At 40.2% G+C, this 15,785-nt stretch overlaps 1 protein-coding gene across 3 annotated transcripts in view; it reads left to right on the top strand.

Moving 5' to 3' along the window:
* Window positions 1-15,542, top strand: part of TEAD1 (TEA domain transcription factor 1) — a 259,922-nt gene extending 244,380 nt beyond the window's left edge. For all 3 annotated transcript variants that reach the window (XM_030831438.2, XM_070046141.1, XM_060303492.1), the window contains 2 exons: window positions 2,872-3,024; window positions 8,254-15,542. In XM_030831438.2, the coding sequence (XP_030687298.1) occupies window positions 2,872-3,024; window positions 8,254-8,367 (267 nt within the window). In that variant the 3' untranslated portion in view covers window positions 8,368-15,542. The remainder of the gene's footprint in view (window positions 1-2,871; window positions 3,025-8,253) is intronic.
* The last annotated feature ends 243 nt before the right edge of the window (window positions 15,543-15,785 follow it).

Here is a 15,785-nt window from a genome sequence, read left to right as displayed (position 1 = left end):
ATATTTTCTAGGCAGGTAGCCAGCATTTATTCTTCCAAATTATGAGAGCATTTTAAAAATGTAAAAAATGGGCTTCCCTGGTGGCGCAGTGGTTGAGAGTCTGCCTGCCGATGCAGGGGACGCGGGATCATGCCCCGGTCCGAGAGGATCCCACATGCCGCGGAGCGGCTGGGCCCGTGAGCCATGGCCGGTGAGCCTGCGCGTCCGGAGCCTGTGCTCCGCAGCGGGAGAGGCCACAACAGTGAGACGCCCGTGTACCTCAAAAAATAATAATAAAAATAAATAAATAAAAATAAAAATGTAAAGAAAAACAAAAATCTTGTTTGAGCAACCTAATCGTTTTTTGGGGTTTTGTTTTTTGGCCGCGGCATATAGGATCTTCCCGCGCCCCCTGCAGTAGAAGTGTGGAGTCTTAACCACTGGACTGCCAGGGAAGTCCTGAGCAACCTAATTGTAATTGCATTAGATTTAGATATTATTTGGGGACAGATTGATATGTTATTGATATTAAATCTTTCCAATCAAGAACCTATTTGCATTTCTATCTCATTTTATCTATTTTAATAAGATTTTAGTTTTCATATATAGGTTTATCCCTTTCTTGTTAAATATATCTCTAAATATTATATAATTTGTTAATACAATTTTTCCAGTTTCCAGATTTTAATTACTAGAATAGAAGAAAGGTCCTAGTTTTTGCATATCTATATTCTATTTGGCCATCTTACCATATTCTCTTATTTATCTCCAGCGGGTTTTGCCCCCTAGATTCATGGGTTTTCTCTGTTGTATTATCTTAGCAGCAGCAAAAAGAGAAGACTTTATTTTATCTCCTCGTTTCCAATGTTCATGCCACTTTTATTATTATTACTATTATTTTCTCACCTTCTCTTCATTTGCTAAAACTTCCAACACAGTTGTAAAAAGAAATAAAAGAAATAGTGATGGTGAGTATCCTTGTATGGTTACTGATGTCAGTAGAAATAGTTTTGATGTTTTGACGTTTGGGATTAAACTTATTATTGGTTTTTATAAATAGTCTTTATTTTATATTGAAATTCTTTCTATTCCTATTTTACTTAAATTTTTTTATTAGTAATAGCTGCAATATTTTATCAGATGCCTTTTCAGCAACTCTTACTATGTGATTTTTCTCCAATTTGTTGACATCATGAGTGAACACATGTCCTGTGTATGAACCACCACAGCATTCCTGAAGAAAGTTCTACTTTGGATACTTTGATGCATTGTTTGCTATTTTACGTAAAATGTTTGCACCTCATAAGTGATATTAATCTATACTTTTCTTTTTTATAAACCATCAACTTTTGGTATTGAATATACATCAATTTCATAAAAATAATTGGAATACCTATCTTTTTCTATGGTATAGCGTTGTTTGAATAACATTGAAAATAACTGTTCTTTAAAGATTATATAAAACTTAGCTGTGAAACCATTTGGTCTTTGGACCTTTTTCAGTGGTAGATTTCTAAATAGTTTTTAGTCATTTCCACAGTAATTGACCTATTGGAGTTTTCTACTTCTTTTTGGTTCAGTATTAGCAATTTGTATTTTGCTGGGAAATCATCCTGTCCTCTAGGTTTTCCTTTGCTTTTATTGATTGATTGGTTGGTTGATTGGTTGTTTGCCAAAGAGTTACATAAAGTAACCTCCTCTAAATCTTCTGAACAATAATGTAATTGTGGTTTTGTCTCTTTTCTTTCTTCTCCTTCTTAAGATTGTGAAGGGTTTATTTATTTTATTTTGTCTTTTTAAAGAACTAGCTCTTATATCCTGTCTACATTTTAAATTTCCTTTGCGGGACTTCCCTGGCAGTCCAGTGGTTACGACTTCGCCTTCCAATGCAGGGGGTGCAGGTTCGATCCCTGGTCAGGGAACTGGAATCCCACATGCTTCGTGTCCAAAAAACCAAAAACCATAAAACAGAAGGAATATTGTAACAGATTCAATAAAGACTTAAAAAAAAAAAAGGTCCACATCGAAACAAAAAAAAAAAATCTTAAAAGAAATTTCCTTTGTATTGATTTGAGCTTTTATCTTTATTAATTTCCTATTCCTGGTTTTCACTGGTTTTGGTTTATTTTGTAGGGTTTATTAATTTTTTAAGATGTGTACCAAGTTCTATAACTTTTCATCTTTAATGATGAAGACATGAAGCTGCTTTCCTGCAAGTATAGCTTCATCGAGTCCCAAAAGTTTGATGTAAATATTTTCTTTTTCATTACGCTTTAGATAGCTTGTAATTTCTTTTTAAATTCCTCTTTGATCCAGAGTATCTACGAGTGTCTCTCTTATTTCTAAGTGCTTCAGTGGGATCTTCAAGCTGCATGTATATATTTTTTAAAAACCCCTTTTTTGAAAAAATTAAAGACATAACACAGTCAGGGGCTCATGATCAGTGTGAAGTAGTTTTTCCTAAAGAAGAGAAATTAGCTGCATTGGTTGTTGGCCTGCGAGGCCTTGTCACAGTAAAGAAGGATGTTCTATGGGCCCTTTGAAGAATTGTGACTGGCTGGGCTTGCTCTCACAGATCTCGAGGTAGAGAATCACTAAGCAGGCAGTTATATTTTTTTCTAACCTTTGCTGAAAAGCATCTATACACCTTTTCTTTAAAGCTGTCATCTTCCCAAGTTTAAAAAAAAAAAATTCCAGAAAAATAATGGATTCTGAGTATGGTGTTAAGTTTGGAGATAGGATTTTTTTTAATGAAGTAAACTACATAAGTAGTGCAGCATATAGCAGGTGATTCATGTTGAAAACGTAAAATGCTTTTACAGGCAATAATATCTTTTTTATGTATTTTGAAGTCAAAGGTGTAAAAATGCTCAAATCCTTTTTCCCTCACAGACGGAATATGCAAGGTTTGAGAATGGCCGATTTGTATACCGAATAAACCGCTCCCCGATGTGTGAATATATGATCAATTTCATCCACAAGCTCAAACACTTACCAGAGAAATATATGATGAACAGTGTTTTGGAAAACTTCACAATTTTATTGGTAACTGTTTGTCTCTTTCAAGTTTTGTCAGACTCAGCCATGAGGCTGGTGGGGAAGATGGGCCTGGGAGGTGCTGGGGCTTGGGCCAAGGGGAACTGACTAGACTGTGGGGCTGGGCCCCAGGTGGTCCATCAGTAGTTGAATTCACACATGCATAGGGCAAACTTGGTTTGGCTCAAGTTTGTGGAAGAGAAAGGGGTCTCACCTGGCTGGGCTTTCTAAGCTTAGCAGAACTGGAATTTGGGAAGGGAGGGTGAGGGTGATACAACTGGATTCTTAATGCTGGCTGCACATTAGCAAGACCTGGAGAATATCTAAAAATCCCGATAGCAGTGCTGCATCCTAGATCAATTAAATCAGGATTTCTGAGGATAGGGCCCGGGCATGTGTATTTTCTAAGGTTTTCTAAGGTTTCCTGGGTAATTCCAGTATTAGCTAAGTGTGAGTCTCAGCAGCACCATGGTATACAAATCATACATGAGGCAAAAGCCGAGTCAGCAGGTTTGTGCTTCAAACATACCTAGACTCATTTCATGAAGGATTTACAAGGCCTTATTATTATAAGTAACATACATTAATATAGCAAAGTATAAACCCTCAGTGCCAGGAGAAATGTAAACTAGAATACAGTCAGTGGCATAACCAGGAGCGGGGGGAGAATATTTATGGGCTGAAAAATATGGTCAAACTTAATGGGCAGCTAAAGGGCAAGGAAAAAGCAATGGTGCTCAAGGCCCATGATGGGAAAATTTTCTGGTTCCCCGGGCAATGCTTGGTGTGGTTTTTTTCCCCTAAATTTAACTTTAAAACAGTTTCTCACGGGGACTTCATTTGGTTACTTAGGAAGGTTAATGAGTACAGTGCTCCTCTCAAAATATACCTATAAAATATGCAGTAATGGATTTCATAAAGCGAATTTTTTAAAAATAACATTCCTTGATTAAACCAAAGGCAAAATGCCAAAACAAAATTTGGTGGAAACAATTTTACAAACAGGGGCAGCAGGACAATATTGTGGTCAAATATTCAGCCCTCTGAAGGCCTACTTTGTTATTCTTTGTTACCAGGTTTAAGAACTAGAATACTTAGAGCAAGAATTCTTTACCTGGACTTTTTGGATTCAGTGGAACAGTGATTCTCAATCAGTGATGTGCTGGTTTTAAAAAAAAAAAAAAAAGGCTCTCCCCTAGTTCCTTCCAAAGCCCTGATCCGTAGCTTTTGCCCATTTCCATTGTTGCAGATACAGCTTCCATGGGCAATTTCAAGCTACCAATGTTTGTCCAGCCCACGAAATTCCTTCATATTTAACAATAACTTTCAGAGCTAGTAGGAGCCAGCTCTTGTATGCCACTGTAAAAAAAAAAAAAAAAAAAAAAAGATAAATAAAAATCAAGAAATTAAAAACCTTCTGCATATCAAGATATTCATCCAGGAAGCTTTTAAAAATTCTGAAAGATGGGACCCAGAATCATGGTTTTTGTTTATTTTTACTGCTCCCCGGGTAGTTCTGGTGTGTAGCCAGGTTGAGACCCACTGCTATAGGGGATTGGTTAAGTGAGCCACAGGGAGCCTCAGAGTTCACAGACACGTGATTATGGGTATACAATGGGCAGACAGATAATTTTACATCTAATTTTCATTTATTCCAAGGAGAGAATCTCTGGATTCTCATATGTGTCCATGTCCCTCTGAAACTTGGAAACTAGCAGTCCAGGAGAAAGTTTGGAAAACATATTATAACTATTCATTAGTATCCTTTTTCTAACGGTCTTCGGTGAAAATTGAGCAGTTCAAGGTTTGGGGTGCTGGCAGGTACTTGTCATATAGGTGTTCTTTGTTGCTATTTAAGAACAGATGGATCACCTTAGTGCTCAGATGACCGGAAGGTGTGTGTGGCATCCTGGTGTGGACGTTCAGTTGCCTCAGAAATTAACCAAAACTCTCTGAGTGGATGGCCACCCCCCCTCTTCTGGAGGGAGTCTTAGATGTTTCTTACAAACCAGTGAGACTGTTTCAGCACGTTAAGGAATATGTCCTCAGTCCCTAAAACCCGACTTCACGGCACAGCCAAGATAAATATGATCAGGGAAAGTTGTAAGTATCTATTACCCACAAAACCCGTGTAACTATATCAGTAATGCTCCCTTGGAACACATGACTGCCATCCATTTAACTTACCAGGTTAAATTAATTTTAAAACGTATCATTAAGCAACTATATACATCCCTTTGATATGAAGAATCAGAAGCAAATAAATATAGAATTAGTAGCAAATAAATATTTGCTAGAAATAATAGTTTTCTGTAGAAAAACTGAAACTAAGCCAGCACTCCTGGGCAATGAAAATGAGGTCATCTCACTGATAAACAGGAGAGATCATACTTTTCAGCACTTCCTCAGGTGAAGGGACATGGCCAGAATGACAGTTGCTGGACACAGTTGCAGGTGTTTTACTAGGAACATTAGATACAAAACCTGTGTCACCACGCCCAGTTCCAGGCCTTACTGGCCGGTGGGCTAGACTCTGGTTTTGTCAGAATGATTCAGGAATTGAGGTGACCCTGTAGGTTTGGGGACTTAATGGTGGCAATCAGACTGAGGAAGACAGCGACTGAATTGTGGGCCAAGGATTTCGATCATCATTTGAGGTCACATTCAGACATACAGGTTGCTAGAAACATTTTTTTTCCTTCCTCCTTCATCTCAAGCATGAAGCCTAAATAGGATATAGTCTTTCATAGAAAGTCTGCAAGAAGGTAAAATAGATCATAGAGGCTCCAGGCACAGTGCTGAATCTTTTGTAGATATATTATGAAATTCTCACTGCAGAACTGTGAAGTCATTTTTATCCCTATTTTATGGATAAGGAATGTTAGTCCTTCCTGAGGTCACAGAGCCAGTGATAGACGTAAATTAAGATTTGAACTGATGGAAAAGACACTTTGCAGGATGTCATGGTCATGGAATGAGAAGACTTGGGTTTAGGACTCAGCTCTACTTTATGACCTTGGGTAAGACATTTAAAGTCTCCAGACCTCAGTTACCTCCGTTTACAAACAAAGTGCTCAAGTCTGCCCCCTCCACCTCAAAGGTTATTGAGAATGTTTGCATTGATTCGGCTAAGTTATGGAAAGGTTGTACTAGCTGCTGAAATACAGTGCAAATAAAGCACAGGAAATCTGGGCCTTGTAGGGAGAACGAGGCGGGTAAATAGATGATGATGATGCAAGGCCATCATGGATGCAGTAAACTTGTGAAACAGACATCATGGGAGCACAGAGTAGTTGAACTGCCTGAGCAGGCACCTGTACTTGGAATGAGGTGGGGAATTCTCAGGGATGTTAAAAGATGATATTTAAGTTGCCTGATGGACAAGCAGATATTTTTCAGATTTACCAAGAAAAGGCCCGTTCGGTGGGTGCATACTGACATGTCAGCTGCGGGGCTGCGGTGAACTAGACAGGCGGGACCAGGCATCCTGGTGTCTGGTGAGGGAGGCAGGCATTCATCAAGGACAGGGAGTCACAAGATGCGTGTAATTCACCTGTGGCTGCCGGCTGGTAGAGGTCGGTGCATGGTGACAAGAGAACGTGTAATAGGAGGTCAGGGAATGCTTCCCTGAGGAAGAAACAATTGAGAGGTGTCTCCAGATGGATAGAGAGGCAGAGAGGGTAGGGAAGAATACTGCACGTAGGTGGGAATGTGGTAGGAGGAGGACTGGAAACAGAGCAGTGCGGCTGGCCGGGTAGGACCGGCCAGAATGGGCCGCTCACTCTCATCCTTGTAGGATGAGAACAGGTTTTCTCTTCATCCTAAAGTTTAAAAGAGGCCATTCAGTTTTTAAGCAGGAGTGTGTTGTTGTCAGATTCATATTTCTTTCAAGGTTACTGTGACTACTGTGCACAGGTGAGACTGGTGCCCGGCAAGGGTGGCTGCTGGTGGAGGAGTCCAGGTCAGCTTTGCTGGTGCCTTGGGCTGTGGCAGGGGAAAAGGGAGATGGATTCAAGAACTCTTCAGGAGATAAAAGCAGCAGGACACAGCATTTGTTTGGATATAGTGATGAGGGAGGGAAAGTTTTCAGGGCTGGAAGACTTGCATACTTGGATTATTTGATCTGCAAGGGAAGTGGCAGGGAGTGAGACTAGAAAAGCAGGTGGGTACCAGTATTGAAAAAAAACTTTGTTACCCAGAAAAAAAAAAATTAGATGATTCATCACTGTATCAATGCATTTATCTAGAGCAGCATGGCATAACGGGTAAGAAAAAGGTCTTCAGATCCAGAAGATCTGGGTTTTTCGTTGACGTTAGTATAACCTTAAACAAATTAACCCCAAGCATCCTCCCTTGTCAAAGAGGGAGTGATATCGCACCCGCTCCTAGAGTTGTAATATTATATGAGATACTTTCTGTAAAGCGTTTAATACTGAGGAGGTGCATAGTAAGCACTGAACAGATGGTGGCTATTATTCTGTGAATTTCCATCCATTCAGCGAATACAGTGGACCCTTGAACAACATGGGTTTGAACTGTGTGACTGTTCTTTTACTCCGCATGTATTTCACTGAGTCCAGGCACTGCATGTTAATACAGTGGTGAGCAAGGCACTCACAGAGTTTATGTCTCCCATTGGCTATCGTGAAACAAAATTTAGTAGAGGTTTAGGAATAAGATAGGAGACAGTCCCTAGGATAAATGACTGTCCCATGGAACTGAATTATAGAAAATTGTCTGTGTTGTAAAAAAAATTGCACCACCACCCCCCAAAAAAACAAAACAAAACAAAAACCCCACACTAATTCTTGTGGTGTCTTCTTAGGCTCTCTGAGTGAGACCCAATCTGTAAGGTCTTTCTTACATATGATAACTAAGCTTAAATAGGATTTAAGTCAGACCTGTAATATCCTGAGTTTTTGCTGGAGGGGGCGGAGGGAGGCTGGGCAGATCTCTGAACAGTCCACTTTTTGAACATTGGACTCCATATTCCTTTCCAAGTAAATCGTAGTCATCATGGCACAGATGGAATATGTTTTCATTCATGTGGTGTTTGATATATATATATATATATATATATATATATATATATATACTTTAAAAAATATTTTATTGACATATAGTTGATTTACAATGTGTTAATTTCTGCTGTACAGCAAAGTGATTCAGTTATACCTATATATATTGTACGTTCTGTTTCATATTCTTTTCCATTTATACTTTTTTTTTTTTAAACAGGTGGTAACAAACAGGGATACACAAGAAACTCTCCTGTGCATGGCCTGTGTATTTGAAGTTTCAAATAGTGAACATGGAGCACAGCATCATATTTACAGGCTTGTAAAGGACTAACCGTGGTTATTTATATATATAGATATCTGTATATACACACACACATATGTGCACACACACACACACTCTCTCCATGATCGAACGACTGACTGTAAACCTCACCACACGGGGGTGCTGCCCTGGCCCTGAGGTCACCCCAACTTTTCTAAATCCTGTTTGAGTGAAGTCATTTTTTCATGTGTTCATACTCATTATAGCTGTGAAGTTCTGGTACAGTTGTAAAAAGAGAAATCGAGTTGTTTCTGTGTGTTATTCAGATCCACAGCCCACAATTCCTCAGAAAGGTGAACCTTAAGAACCCAAGTCTCTGTCTGCAGAGACCTGTTTCTCGTTGTGGTAGAAAAAAAAATTAAGACAGAGCATTTACCATTGGACATTTACAGCCTTTATACAAATGTATTTAGTGTTTTTTTTTTTTCAACATAAAATTCTTGTTTTAAGATACAAGTAAAATTAATCTTTAAATATAAATGTAAATTAGTACACAAAACTAAGAATCTTTAGACTTATCTTTGTAACAAATTAGGGTGGAAGTTATGAAAGAATGTAATTCACTAAATTATTTTTTAAATGAAACTTTTCCTTCTTTTTGAAACCAAATGTTAAAATATAGCCTTAAGAAATGCTTGGTAGAAATATCCTAATGAGACAAATTTGTACTTTTTTCCTCGAGGTTAAAACTAATCTCCTAATCCATTAAACTCTTGAAACAGCTATTACAGAGGAAGAAAACTTCACCCCTTACCCTTAACATATATAGTATATTTAAAAAATATAAAATTGTATTGTACTAATGTGATGATTATTTAATGAAAAAGAAAAGATGGCTCTTTTTGCAATAAGTAGATAAATACGGAAAATCTAAACTTACAATGTTTATAGTCTTGTGTGTGCAGTTATATTTTATATGGACAACCAAATTTTTTATTAAGATGAGTAAATATTTGAACCACTGAAATTTAATAACAAAAATTTAAAATTGGCATGAATACTGCACTGTGAGCTGCAAATTATAGAAAACCCTGTGGCTGGGAGAAATTTCATCAACCAAACTCATAAAAGGCTCATCAGTTTTAGGATCTCTGCTCCCCAGAAAATCACAAGCGTGCTCACCAGCCTGTGGGTAAATTATTTCTGGTGATCCAATATGCATATTAACCTGCCGTAACTATATGTGTACGTGTGTGTTTGTGTGTACATATATACACATATACATATATAGTTATTCAACACATATTTATTGAACATCTATTCAGTGTCACTCAGTTTTCTAGGTGCTGATATGTGTGTATTTCTCAGTCTGTGTCCGTAGATCTAGGTGTATTCGCTAAGGACACGCGTTTCCTTGACATCTCTCAGTAAGTCACAATGCTTATTTGACTGAGGTTGAAGAGGCTCAGCTATCTATCTCTGCCCTTTCCAAACAGGCACATTTGGGAGGTTTTCTTCCTAGGAGGAATTCAACTTTCCAACCCAAATATTCCAAAGCATTGTCCAGGCAGTCTGTTTGATGTGGCCACATGTCTTGGGTTATTTCCATAAGTGCTTCATTGGGAAGGGGACAGGGCATACTCCCCAACTTCCTGGAGGAAAGTGACATTTTTTATAATTGTCAGGAATAGGTTAACACTATTAGAACATAAAATGTTTTGTAAGTTGTGAAACATGTCAAGACTTTTACGTCAAGCCAGAAAATGAAAACTTTGTTCTGTCACATTCAAATAACCTACACACCCACTTCCCTGTCCCACCACCTGCTCTGACCCTGCTTATATATTGATTAGTATCTGGTGGTCATGAGGGTGTGGCTGGCTCATGGCAAACAGAAGAACCAAGCCTGACCTCTCCCAAACCCATGACCCTGGTCACTGGGAAGACCAAAGGAGAGAGCGCAGAACTTTCCCCTTTTGGAACACACATCCCTTACGTAAGCCAGTAGCATGGTGTGTATCTTCCCTACGTAAAGAGACTACAGTTTGTTCCCTGATTCCAGGTGGACCTTTGAAGAATTGCCCTAGTGGCCCACCCTTCTATCTGGTCTTTGGCCCAAGCATTAAGCTTCTTCCTTGGTCATATATTTATGACTTCTCTTGGTCACCCCTCTTAGGGATGCTTCTTTGGCTCCCATCTCCTGTGTCTTTACTCAAGGTGTTACCCCCAGTCTCTCAGGACCAAGGGGCGCAAATGATCTTATGTGGCTAAAAGCCATGCCATCCCAGAACTTCAGGGCAAGAGGTGTTTGGTTCACGCTTTCTCCCAGGAATGGGGCTCTTCGGTACTGCCAGGAGGGCTCTGAGGATTTACTTTTTTCAAAGCGCAAATAGATCGAGACCCAAGAACACCAGCTAGAGGGTAGTTCTTTTGGCTGCAGAGAAGGGCATACCCTGGTCTGCTGAACTCACAGAGTTAGGCTGGGCCCTCTGATGCTTGCCTCTTCCTCCGAATGCCTTTGTAGTTGAGTTTGGGGGTTTACATGGATGAACTTGAGGATTGCTCTTTGCTCTTAAAACAAGTTTACTTCTTGTCTTGTCCTTCTAAAGATTTCTCCAGGGCAGATATTCTCCCTGTCTTAACCACTGGTCCAACCTCTTAGCCCTTTCTCTGTCACTCCCAAATTAGACCCTGGGATTAGATTTGTGTTAGAACATCGAATCCAAGTCTGTTTTTGGTCCTTCACCCTTTATGGCAGAGTCTCCTCCCTTCGTAAAGCTTTCTGTACCATAAAGAAGCCTTTCCAGAGCTCTGTCCTCACTGCTCTTTTCTGGGTGCTCTATCTCCTGGTTGACCCTCCACTACCAGGATCGATTCAGGGACATCTTGTGCTTTCATTGGAGAGTTCAGAGGCCACTTTCCGCAGCCTAAATAGGGAGAAGCTTGAAGAACTGGGCTTTGGTCTCTTGGTATTCATTTTCATCTTAGCAAGAGACCTAAATAAAGTTGGGGCTTTTCCAAAACATGTCCTAGAATCCCAGAACGTCTAAGCTACCCTAGACCAGGGTTTCTCAACCCTTTCTCGACACTGTTGACATTTGGACCGGATAATTCTCTGTGGTGCAGGGCTGTCCTGTGCACTGTAGGAGGTTTAGCAGCATCCCTAGCCTCTGCCCACTAGATACACCTTTCCCCAGTTGTCACAACCCAAAACGTCTCCAGACATTGCCAAATGTGCCATGGGGCACAGAACTGCCCCTGGTTGAGAACCACTGCCCTGCATCTGACAGGTCACAAATGCCATATTTGAGGTTTTCTTTCTCCTTCCATTTTACCCTGAGAAAGCTTCTCTCCTGGGAGCCTTGTCTCAGGCCATCAAGAGACAGGTAGGAATATTACTCAAATGATATTGTGTCCATGTTTCTTCCTGTTTCAGAACTTCTGTTTCACAACAGAATCTCTCTGCTACAAGTATTCTTTCCTTCCTCCCTGGGAAAGTTGGGGACAGCTGCCCACCATCATCCCTATAATCAACTCACACCTATTTAAAGAGCATTTCTAATTTGCTCTTCGTTGCTTATTTTATCAGGTTAAAGAAAATCCCACCCATTTTTATGATTTCTCCTAAGGTTATAGTTCTCATTATCAAACCTTTAATCATTTCAATACATTTCCTCTGGTCTTCTACTTTTAGCCTTGCACTCATTGCTTTTTTGTAGAATTTACAGAGACCTCTGGGACATTTCATCTTTAAGGATGGTGGAGAGAGGGATTCATTTCGGAAGAGGGCTGATCGAATTTTCCTTTATCGAGCTTTAGGAAAGCACAGTCTTCAGGCATACCTCAGAGCTAGCGCGGGCTCAGTTCCAGAGCACCACAAGAAAGCAAATATCACAGTAAAGCGAGTCACACAGTGCATATAAAAGTTATGTTTACCCTATATTGTCGTCTATTAAGTGTGCAATAGTATTATGTCTAAAAAAAAAAATCAGTGCACATACCTTAATGAAAAAATATTGCTAAAAAATGCCGGAACAATTACAATAGAAACTTGAAGGTCACCATAAAAAATATGAAAATAATAAAAAAGTTGAATTATTCTTCAATTATTAATTATTGCGAGAATTATCAAAATGTGACACAGAGACATGAAGTGAGCAAATGTTATTGGAAAGTGACGCTGGTAGACTCGTTTGCCTTAGGGTCGCCACAAACCTTCAATTTTTAAAAACTGCGATATCTGTGAAGCACAATAAAACGAGGTATGCCTGTGACCTCCGTTTTGTAGATGAGAAAGTTGAGGCCCAGAGGGGAGATGACTTGCCCAAAGTCACCCAGCTGGTCAGTGACAGATTAAGAGTAAGGCTCTGGGACTCCTGACACTTAATCCTTGGCCTCTTGGCGGGGGTCGTTCCTCTCTGGTGCTCAGGGCGGAAGAGAGAGGGAGGTTAAGACCCCCTTCCTCTGCCAGAGCAGCAGCATCTCCTGGTGGTAACGCTGCTTCTCTCCCTGGAGCGTCATGTCTGGGAGGCATGCGCGAGCAGATAGGAAAGCTGATGAGCCTTTTCCTTACCCTGAGGACAGTTCACCTGCCACAGGCTCTGAGTCAAATTTCTCTTCACAAAGCATCCCAGCAGCAAAGTCCCACGCTCGGACCAGCCAAAAAACAGCCCCCGTGCCCAGAACTTGGTGTTACAAACCCAAGTCTTCTCTAGGTCTCAAGACTCTAGTGGCTTTTGCAGTTTGTTTTTGTACAAACGTAAGTTATTTAAATCACACAAGATGACAGTCAACTTTTCAAACCAGGTACCGATAACTTGTATGATTTTTGTCTATGCTCTGGTACACTACACCTGTTCTAACGAAGGGTAGAACCAATTTTGTGTGTTGGTGTTCACACCTGTGACATTAAGAGGATACGTCTGCATTGCTTCTTTCTTTCTGTTGATGTTTCTGTGGCAAAACCCTGCACATGTCATTTCTGAAAAGCCTTAAATCTTTGCGATGTTGCGTGTAGGGTTTGCAGTGCAGAAGGCTGCCTCGGAACTGTGAGCCCTTTTGTAAGCTGGAAGCATTTCTCTTACTACTGTTAACTTTTGTAGGAAGTTTTCAATTCAGAGCTGCCAAAGCGTTCAGTAAGCAGTGCCTTAGTGATACTTAGTCGTGCCGCCAGCCTTTTCTCACACCAGTTCTCGATGTCCCTTTACTGATCGGCATGGTATTTAAAATAGAGCAAGCAAGCATTGTTTTCATTTTTGTTTTGTAAGCCCATTTTTCTCCAGTTCTATTGGAAACTGACTTCTTGGTCTGAAATCTGAAATGAACAGAAGTCAGTTCATTGACCACACTGTCAAATATCTATACCAAAATGGAAGGTTTTGCAACTTCGTAGTTTACTATGAAAAGCAAATTGTATACTTTTAATGTTGCCTTTTAAATTCATGACCAAATACTTAGCTATTTGTGAATCTTCTGCACTCTAGCATGAAAGTGCCTTTGGTTTGAGATTCCAGCTTAGAAAAGTGCTGCCATAATCACGATAATTTGTAGAGAGACCAAAAATATTCTGAGATCACCGTAATGCCTTTGGTTTACTGGGATAGTAACCAACCACAGGCCTCCATTCACAAGAGCACGACGCGGACCCTGCCTGCTGCGCCGTCTGTCTGCCGTGGGGGAGCCCCTGCCACCCATGCCCCCGGGGCACACAGCGGCAGGAGGGCCCCCAGGAACTGGTGTGTTTGTGCGCCGTGACCCCATGCGCCATCTCCGCCCGTCACCCAGCCCTGTGTCCGCCTGAGGGAACTTGCACACAAACCGCAGACTCTCGGCCGGTGGACAGATTGGTCCTTCTTATGCTCATGTTCAGTCTGTGGAGGTCTGCCTTTCCACTCAGACGACAGCGCGCACTTCCGGTTGACGCAGTGATACCGTTCTGAAAGTTGGAAGCCTCAAACTGAGATGACAGTGCAGAACAAAAAATGGGTTAGGGTCATTACAATTGAAGTGTTCTTCTTAGGGCGAAAATGTTGACTCTGAGTGTTGTCTGAATGCGCTATGAGAAACTTCCAAAGAGCACCACTCACGATTCGGAATTTTCGAAGAATGTTCCAGCCCTCCAAAGGGCAACTCTTTAGAGTCCGTGCTGGCTTTTATCAAAACCTTGTGTAAATTGGGAAAATTGATAGAGGGGAGGCAAAGGAGTGAAAAGGATGAGAAGGCAAAAACACGAGCCAAACAAAAGCCAGGACAAAAAAGACTTTCTTTACCAATATAGACTTTACAGTGACATTAGACATCTTTGAAAGTTAGCCTGTGAATGCGATGGTCCGTCTGTCTCTACCTGGTGTCTTTAAGAATACCCTCTTTGGGCTGTCTGAAATTTCAGGAGTGATTTCTATCCACACCAAGTTGTGAGTATTCGTAGAAATTTCTACAAGAAACAAAAAAAGTTAAATGAAAAGGAAAATTGCTCAGCACAAGTTATAGTTAGCTGCTTGAATTCAGCCCCTCCCTGTCGTGGCAGGACTACACCACAACTTGGAAGAAATTAATCAAATGTTTGTTTTCCTGTTTCCCTTTTCAACTGTTACTGTGCTTTCTTTGGCAATAGTTTTCTCTCATTAACTCATTACTTATATCGTTAAGAATGAAGGTTTTGTGTTTAAAATTGCGTTGCAAAGGATAGTTTCACTGAAGTCATGCACCATTAAATAAGATGAAATATTTGTCTTTATTGTTCTACTTCCTAAGCCGTAAACTTGTTTTATTCTCTGTGAATTTGCATTGAGTCTGTTATATGCCCCACTCCATCATTTTAGCATTTGAAATAGCATTTATGTTCCCTCTCGTTCATCATGAAATGGGGGCAGATTCCAGGAGATTCCACCTCTATCATGTTGGCTCTCTTTTGTCTGCCTTCCATTATGAAATTGTCTCCCCTTCCCCTTTTTCTGAAAGAGGCTGACAGAATCTAGGTGTAAATCAATTGGAAACCAGTCTCTGGTTTTCTCCCTCCCTCCTTCCCTCGGTCCCTCCCTCCTTCCTTCCTTCCTTCTCTTTTCTTTTTTGCATCAGTCATTTTCTGTGATTAGTTTCACTGTGTAAATTAGATATTAACTGCACTTCTTTAAAAAAAAAAAACCATCTCCCTGTTACCTCCTTGAAAGAGTCACTTCTGTAGGCCTTTTTCAACAGGCTCATGACTGCAGATAAGGAAAAAAAAAAAAAAGTAAAAACAAAAACTATGTGCCTAAAAAAATGACAAAAAAAGTTTTGTAACATTTAAAAAAGAAACCTGAATAGCCTTTAATTCTTTAATATGCTTAAATTTTATGTAAATCGGTTTTTTGCCACGTGTGTTTGTTCACGTTCTAAATGGCTTAATGGGATTTCTCACAGTCTGTCTTCGTGTCACGTGTATGAAATGGGCTTGTGACGTAAGCGTTTCATCTGGTCAGTGGTTCCTTTGATATTGTACTGCTGCT

Source organism: Globicephala melas, chromosome 8 (genome assembly GCF_963455315.2).
Source record: "Globicephala melas chromosome 8, mGloMel1.2, whole genome shotgun sequence".
NCBI classification, from domain to species: Eukaryota; Metazoa; Chordata; class Mammalia; order Artiodactyla; family Delphinidae; genus Globicephala; species Globicephala melas.
The sequence above is the reverse complement of the archived record's forward strand: the minus strand, read 5'-3'. Positions and strand labels throughout refer to the sequence as shown.